The sequence below is a fragment of the Eleutherodactylus coqui genome, chromosome 8, assembly GCF_035609145.1.
Source record: "Eleutherodactylus coqui strain aEleCoq1 chromosome 8, aEleCoq1.hap1, whole genome shotgun sequence".
Taxonomy (NCBI): domain Eukaryota; kingdom Metazoa; phylum Chordata; class Amphibia; order Anura; family Eleutherodactylidae; genus Eleutherodactylus; species Eleutherodactylus coqui.
The window spans coordinates 209,858,846-209,868,350 of record NC_089844.1 but is presented as its reverse complement, the minus strand read 5'-3'; the positions used below and the strand labels follow the sequence as shown (position 1 = coordinate 209,868,350).

Sequence of the window (9,505 nt, the reverse complement as noted above, 5' to 3'; positions counted from 1 at the left end):
TCACATCACGACTGCCTGCTGCGATGAGCCTATCCATCAGATAGACTCATCAGGGAAACCCATCAGTTCACCCCCTGCTCACCCGCAGTGGAATAGCGCTAGTGATATTCCGTCACGGCCATGGAAAGTCAGCCTTAGAGATTTGAATCAAGTTGGCCCCCCTTGGATAAAGTATGGTAGCTGTACACATTTTACTTGTCCTGTTCTGCTTCTGCAGACTCGCTGCATTCTGCGTGATGGGACGGCTTCTTGACTGCTTAGGCCCCGGTCCCCCTCCCGCTCTTCCTCTTCTCGCTCTTTTTTTTTTTTATCAGGACTTCACTAATATGAGTAATTTAGCTACTTCTGGAATCCCTGTCGTAAGCAAGCGTGGGTCGCAGTGGGTTTTTTTTTGTTTGTTACTGATGTCATTTATAGTATTTATAGACATCAGTGTTTCAGTTTGCCATAATTCATGTGAGCAACGTTAGGCTCACCTTCTTGTGAGATGTAACAGACATGTACCTGCTACTTAATAGGACGACATTTTACATATTTGTATTTTTACTTTTCAGGAAACCTTTTATTAGGCCTTATGCAAAATGAAGCCATTTCTGATTCTGTTTCATTACATAAATGTTTATTGTGATAACACAAACTTACATGAATCATGGCTGAAAGAAGTCATGGTGGTCTGGGCTGCATGGAGAAGAAAATTCAAACAGAAAAGGACTCAAATTAGAGATTGCCTTGCTAGTCGTTTATGGGAGACTGCAGGTAAGGTGACCCCATCTGTTCCCATCTCGACATACACAATGCCAGGGACAGCTGGGAAGGAGTCCATCAGAGGGGAATATGCAGACCAATACATTACAAGGTATTTTATGGGTATTAGAAGGAACCAGTGATGTGTTTATACAGGATGTGTCTTGGCACTTTGTACCACGAGATGACTGGGCTTTTCCTTAGGAGGATGGACTATTTCTTCAGTAGTGTTGCCTTGGCACGCTCAATCTTGTCGGCTGCAGACGAATCGGTGACGGCGGAGCACTTGGCCAGGACCATGTTCATTTCATTCTCATTTTTATGTTCGATTGCAGCTTCTGCAGCCTGATCCAACTCTCTGTAACAGGAAAAACCAGAAGTGATCACGCTTATCTACTGCTGGCATATACAGGATCGTGTAGAACAACACTTTAGAAGAAGTAATGGGCAAAGCAGCCGCTGCGGCTCAACAACAAATACTTGTATGCGGTAGAGAAAGAACGACCTTATTGCACACCTACATGAAATCACTAAAAGCGGCAAACACTGCAAGGAGCGTGAGGCGCTGCACAATACATGGCAGAAAGATGGCGTACATGGCAGGATCTAGCAGAGCATGCCCAGACTGTGGGGGAATCGGGTAGAATGCAGTAATATCTCGATGTGGACAGTACCCGTCTTTCATGAAGAGTAGAGTAAGTGCCTTACATTGTGCGGTGCTAGACGTGGTTTGCATCATTTGCAAATTTAAAGGGGCACAAACTTTTCAGACATCTTGAATTATGCTAATTTGTACTTGCACAGTTGAAGGCCAAATATTTTGTCTAAACCAGCAATATGCATGGATGTTCCACGCTGAACGTGTTAAAGGGCCAGTAACTTTTTAGCCAACTGCTGCTCATCTACTGACTTGTGTCTCAGCATTTCTGTAATAGACTCACATTAAAAATATTGGTTTATATCAAATGTTAATCACATTTGAAGGGGCTGACTCTAGGGGGTCTCCCTTCCAGCTTCTCTGCAAGCCACTGTTTGTTATTAGGTAGAGAGCTTCACTAGTTACAAGGACACAGATGTTTCTATAGCAATAGGTGGAATTAGTAACCATGGCACCAATCCGGAAGACTTTTAAATAAGAAGATACTTTATTGCAATATATGAAAACTGCAGCTCACACGTTTCACTGCCGAGGGCAGGCAGCCTCGTTAGGCAAGATCATATAAATAACAAATGGCCATTTAAATCCTAGTGAGCGGAAGCAGGGTGGTGGGTCAGGAAAGGAAGAGCTATTGTCACAGACAGCTCCAATGCACCTGCAGATCTGCATCTTCTGTTACAGCATGTGGCTGCGTGTGCGAACATTATAGTGGCTTTACCGTTTGGCAAAAATGTCTCTAAATGCCTGATCATCCTGGGAAAGCAGAGGGGTGGACATTTAACCCCTTAGTGATGAAGCCTGTTTGCGCCTTAGTGACGGAGCCGAATTTTGGAAATCTGACATGCGTCGGTCAACGTAGCATAACTCCGTAAAGGCTTTACATATCCCAGTGATTCTGACATTGTTTTTTCGCCACATGTTGTACTTCATTTTGGTTGTAAAAAGAGACCGATATAATTTGTGTATATTTATTAAAAGCACCAATATTGGAAAAATATTGAAAAACATTTTCATTTTTTCACATTCAACTTTAATATCTCAAATATGTCCAAACATACTGTACAAATTTTTGATAAGATATATATTTCCATCTGTTTACTTTATTCTGAATGCACACTTGAAAAACTTGTGTTTTTTTTAACCATTTAGAGGACGTACAAATTTGACATTACTTTTCAGCATTTTGAGGAACACTTTGTTTTCCGGCACCAAGCCCAGTTTGCAGAGGCTCATAAGTGTCAGAATAATAGATACCCCCCCAAATGACCCCATTTTAAAAACTACACCCCTTAATGCATTCACTGAGGGGTGTCAGGAGTATTTTGACCCCACCAGTTTTTTTCAGGAATTAATTCAATTTAGAGGAGAAAAAATAAAATTTCATATTTTTGCAAATATGTCATTTTAAAGACATTTTTTTCCTTTAGTGCCCATGAAAATGAGAATTTACACCCCAGAATGGATACCCCCATTTCTCCCATGTTCAGAAACATACCCATTGTGGCCCAAATCTTATGTCTGGATGCACAACGGGGCGAAATGAGTAGTCGGTGGTTTTCAGAACATAAATTTAGCTTGAAGGCGTTTTAGGCCCATAGCACATTTGTAGAGCTCTTGAGCGGCCAAAACCAAAGAGTACCCCCACAAATGACCCATTTTGAAAACTAGACCCCTTAACGAATTTATCTAGGGGTGTACTGCCCATTTTGACCCCACAGTTTTTGAATGAATTCAAGCAAAACAAAAGGAAAAAAATATGATTTTCGTTGGCCCAAAATGAAAGGAAATGAAAGTCGGTGGCTTTCAGAACAGAAATTTAGCATGAAGGTGATTTAGGCCCCATTGCCCACTTGTAGAGCCATTGAGCGGCCAAAACGACAGAGAACCCCCACAAGTGACCCCATTTTGAAAACTAGACCCCTTAACGAATTAATCTAGGGGTGTACTGTGTATTTTTACCCTACAATTTTTGAATAAATCTAAGCAAAGCAGTGGGAAAAAAATTTACAATTTCATTTTTTTGGCAGTTGTATCAATTTAAAAACAGTTTTTTTTGTACAGCACACATAGTAATGAAGACTTTTACCCCAAAATGGATACCCCTGTTTGTCCCGTGTTCAGAGCCATACCCCTTGTGGCCCTAATCTACTTAAAGGACACATGGCTAGGCCTATAATGGAAGGCGCACCCGTTGGATTTCAGGGTACAACGGAATAAATTCCAGGCCCCATTGCCCACTTGTAGAGCCATTGAGCGGCTAAAACGATAAAGAACCCCCTCAAATGACCCCATTTTAAAAACTAGACCCCTTAACGAATTCATCTAGGGGTGTACTGCGTATTTTGACCCCACAGTATTTGAATAAATCTAAGCAAAGCAGAAGGAAAAAATTACGATTTTCATTTTTTTGTCAATTTAAAAACTTTTTTTTGTACAGTTTACATAGGAATGAAGACGTTCACCCCAAAATGGATCCCCCCGTTTGTCCCGTGTTCAAAAACATACCCATTGTGGCCCTAATCTACTTATAGGACACATGGTTAGGCCTGTAATGCAGGGAACACCCGTTGGATTTTAGGGCACAACTGAATAAATCCCAGGCCCCATTGTTCATTTGTACGGAATAAAAAGTGACTCCCTAAAAATCCCCCCCCCCCACCCTCTGTGCCCTTTTCGGCGTTCCCCAAATCTTAGATAAAAGTAATAATGTGAACTGTGTGGTATTTCCGAAGACAGGGGTAACTACGGAGGCTGGTTGGGATGGGTACATGGGGCAATAAAACCAGGTATCCCCCCCTCCTCTCATGCTTTTTGGGGGTATTTCGTGACCTCAGTAGCGGGTATGGGGTGTAAAAAGTGGCGTTCTGTGAGTCTCCGTAAGCTTGATGAGGTGCGGCGGTCTCGCACAGAAGACGCTCAACAAGGTGCTCCTGGAACTGCAGGAAGGCGAGCGTTCCCGGGGCTTCTTGTAAATCACGTATTACAGGTAGCGGTCTGAATAACGCCGGGCTCACGCAGCCATAGGCGAAATCCGCTTGTGGAGGCCCGCAGCGGATCCCATCTGTGAGCCCGGCTGTGACCCTGCATACGGCCGCGTAATGTACTGCGCATAACTGCCTACTCACAGGCGGCCATGCGCAGTATATATATATATTTTTTGTTTGTATTTCCCGCACCGTTGCTTAGCGATGACACGGGTACCCGCAGCCCGTGTACAACGTAGTTGCGTATGGGCAGCGGGTATATCCGCAACCGTGGAGTACAATGGGCTCTATGTTCGGATATCCGCGGTAAAATAGAACCTGCTGCGTTCTCTTTTCTGCGAGTGGATTACACAATTCCAACCCACTAATGTGAGCGGAATTGTGTAATCCAATGCGATTGATCTGCGTATTACCGCGGCTCAGACGCATGCGGCATCCGTAATTCCTATCCGGTCATGTGAGACCGGCCGAAGGTAGATCGCTACCTTTTTATCACGTGACCGGGGACCGCTCAACGAGGCCACCCATCACTGCTCCAGGCTCTCGGCGACCGTTGGTCGCTGGGAGCAAGGAGATTTTAAATTTCCTGGGCTCCCCGACGCCTGTGCATGTGTTCGCTGTTTTGCCGGCGGTCGCATGTGCAGAATCCGGGTAAGTTCATGGATGAGAATCGCGTCGGGGTGCAAATACGGAGGCCTCCGGTAAAAAGTTTTATCTCCTCTCACCGATCGCATCAGGGAGGGGAGATGAAACTTCACCTTTTTTTTACTTTTACGTGATCGCCATTATCGATTAGATAACGGCGAACACGTGATCAGGAACCGCTCACCGCGGCCCCCGTGAAATCTCCAGGCTCTCGGGTAAGTTTTGTAGCCAGGAGCAGGGAGATTTTAAATTATCCTGGCAATCCACGGCTTTTGTGCATGCGCCTGCCATTTTGGCGACGGCCGCGTGCGCAGAAGCTGTGGTAAGGTCCGCGGATAAATCCATGGGCCTTTAGGTACGTCATTTCATCCTCCCTCACAGATATGATCCGTGGGGGGAGATGAAACGCAAGCTTTTTTAACTTTAAAAAAAAAGGGTAAAAAGTTTTTAAAAAGTTTTTAAAAACTTTCCATGATCACTGTCATCCATTGGATGATAACAGTGATCATGTCCCCGGTATATTCTCTCTGCTCCTGGCTACACATGGCAGCCAATCATCGGTGCGCATGCGCAGACGGGAACTTCGGGTCCCGGGACATCGGGGACGACTTAGGTGAGTATTTTCACCTCCCCTCATGGATCCTATCCATGAGGGGAGGTGAAACTGACTTTTTTTTTTTTATCTTTTGTTAACTTTTTCGTGATCGCTGCTATCCAATGGATAGCGGCGATCGCGTGCCCGGGGACCGCTCACAGTGGTCCCCGGTAACACCTCGTGGTTCCCGGCTACCTTCAGGAGTCGGGAGCCAGGAGACTTCAAATTTGCCGGGGGCTCCCGGGCTTCTGCGCATGCGCCTGACGTCATCGTCTGGCGCGCATGCGCAGAAGGCTGGCGGCGGGTCCGGGAGGACCCGATCTTTGGGGGATACCGCGGACAAGCCGGGTGAGTATTTTCAGCTGCCCTGATGGATCGGATCAATCAGGGCAGCTGAATTACTACTTTTTTACACTGTTTTGTTTACTTTATTGTGATTGGCGCTATCCATTGGATAGCACCAATCGCAATGCCGGGGGGGACTGCCCGCATCCTGGGATGACAGCTCCATGCTGTCGGCTACCTGCGGGCACCGACAGCATGGAGCTGTCACGTCCTCAGGCAAGTGGGCATTAATCCTAAAAGGATGCATAAAACTACGTCCTCTAGGATTAAAGCCCACTTTCTGAGGACGTAGAATCCCGATGGGGCAGTCGTTAAGGGGTTAAATACTGCCTCCATGCTGATTGGACCAGAGACAGTTCAATGCAGCATTGGAAGACAGGGCAAGGAAGTGCAGGACAGTGAACTACTAGCAGAATGCTGGTCTTGCTACACGCTCCCTCCATGAAATTGGATAGCAAACAGCAGAAAAGGAGAAAAATGGGGAAGACACCTAAGAATTACAACTTACAGACATGAAGCATGGTGCAAACAGCAGCAAATGGGGGATAAGAACAACCCGGGGTATTTTAGAAATCTTATTGAAAACTCAGGTACACTTTAAATGTTGTTCCATTTTGTGTAAGTGTAGAATAGGGTAGTATACAACACGAGGGAGGGCAATAACACACTATTACATCTGCTCTTGTGATGTGTTTTGGAAGAAGAATGCACTGCTGCACATGTGATGATTTTCACATGTGTGAATATTGCATGTTTTAATAGTAAAAATTAAAAAAAATGCATCACACTTGCACGAAAATCGCATTTATTTGCGAGTGCGATATGATTTTTTGGGGCCAATTCTGGAACGGGATCACCCAAAAATCTGAGAACAGCAGCTTACATGAAGTAACGCATTGAAAATAACAGGTTCTTTCCATCTGTGAGTTCTATCCATATCACAGTCAGACAGAATAGTTTGTTTGAATACACCCTAAAGATGTAACTTCGTCGTACACAATATCAGACTCCGCTTCTTTGCACAATGCCTTTACCTAGCCCGCTAGGTTTCTATTGCGTGGGGTCAGCTTACCCGCTAGCTAGAAGATTCAGGGGAACGGGATATTTCTAGACACTAAAAATCGGAGATATTTCAAATGCAAGTCATAAAACTGGTAACGGCACAAGTTTCCAATTTACTGCTTTGATTACAAATTCTCTAAAGTCCAACTTCTCTTAGCATAACCCAGCGGAAAGTAGGCGCTTCAAGGTAGGTAATCCCTTCCTCAGCCCAGCTGGGGGCGCCTGCTATCTTCTAGCATCTGACATTTCTCTCTGGAGTCACTCTCATGGCTTCTATCTTTTACCAGTGTGCCCCCAAGTTAGGCTGAGGAAGGGATTATCTACCCCGAAATGTGTTCTTTCGGCTGGGTTATGTTAACAACAGAGAAGATGGAAGTTTCCCATTTGTCTCAAATTGTCTAAATTGGACATTTACACCATTTAGGCATATTTTCTGGATTGGCAGCACTTTGGTGACTTCCTCACTATATATTATATATACTTTCTGGTGCCATTGAAGGCGTTACACACATAATCCGGGGCTAGCGCCAATCAGGATTCCTCTGCATCTATGACAGACAGTCGAGTTTGGAGGAAGTAAAGGATCTTCTCCCCCCATGATCGGAGTTTGCTTTTTACCCCCTTGCCTTCTCTTCTCCTTCTTGGACAGGTAACATCAGACCGGCTCCGCACTTTACTGCGCTTTACATTTCAATCTAATAATGCATAAACATTTTCTATCACAAATAACACATAATAGACATGTCATACCGCCTTACCCAATTAAAAGAAGGGCTTTCACCCGCTGCTCCGGGCTCACACGTGCCATGTACTTCTTGGCTTCAAATCGGTTTCGGTGTTTCATACATATTTCAACATATGGCTGTTCAAAAAAGATAAACATTGGTTAACTTCATTAAACTGGATTCAAAATATATTAATTCTGCCGATGGCATGAATGTCCGTAATAGATAAGATTAAGCCTCAAACATGGAAATGTAACGTCTGGTAGCAGGGGGTCTGGGGGGGCTGCATTAAGGAAACGTTCTGCCTGGAATCTGCATAATCCGGATTATGAACCATGCATCATCTCCCTGCATGATACATCAACACTACCTACGCCCTCAGCCCAATCCCATGCAGACCCTATCGGCACACAGAAACATCTGCCAGGCCACATCTATCATCCTACATGATGATCCCAGGAAGTGACCACCTCAGACCACCAGCAATGTTGGAGCTCAAGGACTACAAACCACGTGGACCAGACACCATCTTGCAGACCTGTGTCACTGAGCTCCCTGCCTCCCAGCAAACAGAAGGGGTCCCATGTGTCCAGCAATGGATGCATCTGAACACATCACCTCCAAAGCAGGACATGCTTGCTCTAGACGTAGAGTGTCATGTTGGTGACATCCATTCCTCCTGCCCATGTGCATAGTCTTACATGTATCAACATTGACCTTCATTTGCCATTTTTCTGCCCAAGCCCCCAGCTTATCCAGGTCCGTTTGTAGCCACATATTGTCCTCCGTTGCATTAATTATATTGTATAATTTAGTGTCATCTGCAAATATTGATATTTTGCTGTGCAGCCCCTCTATCAGGTCATTGATAAATATGTTGAACACAGTGGGCCCTAATACTGAACCCTGTGGCACCCCGCTAGCGACTGTGGTCCAATCAGAGTATGAACTGTTTATTACCACCCTCTGTCTTCTATCTCTGAGCCAATTCTTTACCCAATTACACACATTCTCACCCAATCCGATCTGCCTCATTTTATACATCAGCCTATTATGTGGCACGGTGTCAAAGGCTTTAGAGAAGTCCAGATATACGAGATCAATAGACTCTCCCAGGTCCAGCCTAGAGCTTACTTCATTTGGTAGGTTAAGGAGGTCGGAAGTGACGTCAGACGCCAGGAGCAGCGCGCCGAGGCAGAGGCACGAGCGGGGGTCTGAAGGGCAGAAGGGGGCATCGGACCAGCGGAGGAGCCGATACCGGCGCCCGGAGGTGACAGGAGTCCGAGGAAGAGTCGGCAGGAGGAGTGCAGAAGCGGAGCAGGTCCCGCAGGAACAGCAGGGCAGAGTGACAGGTGGAGTGAGCGGCCGCCGGGAGAGCAGGTGACATCACTGTGGAGGAGCTGCAACAGGAGCCGAGAAGTATCTTCTGTGTGTGTGAATTTAAGTGTGAGCCGTTGCGCGCAAGGGGCAGCGCGTGAGCGGAGTGTGAACAAGTCTATCTTCACTACTTCCACAAGTAAATTGTAGATCCCCATTAGGATGAGCTCCATGCCTGCCAATGCCATCCAGTGTGCTACTTGTGCAATGTATGCGGTCCTTGATCAGCCGATCGAGGGTGCATACTGTTGCACAAGATGCGTGCACGTCGCACATTTAGAAGCCCAAATCATGGATCTAAAGGGGCAACTGGCAACACTGAGAGCCATTGACATCACGGAAAGGAGTTTGGTGCTCACTGAGCAGACAC

At 45.7% G+C, this 9,505-nt stretch overlaps 1 protein-coding gene across 1 annotated transcript in view; it reads right to left on the bottom strand.

The window, feature by feature from the left end:
- Nucleotides 1-597: 597 nt before the first annotated feature.
- The window catches only part of VPS16 (VPS16 core subunit of CORVET and HOPS complexes), a 105,989-nt gene continuing 97,081 nt past the window's right edge, over nucleotides 598-9,505 (bottom strand). The window contains exons 23-24 of the mRNA XM_066577288.1: nucleotides 7,792-7,895; nucleotides 598-1,102 (exon numbers count right to left, since the gene is read on the bottom strand). Of these exons, the coding sequence (XP_066433385.1) occupies nucleotides 958-1,102; nucleotides 7,792-7,895 (249 nt within the window). The 3' untranslated portion in view covers nucleotides 598-957. The remainder of the gene's footprint in view (nucleotides 1,103-7,791; nucleotides 7,896-9,505) is intronic.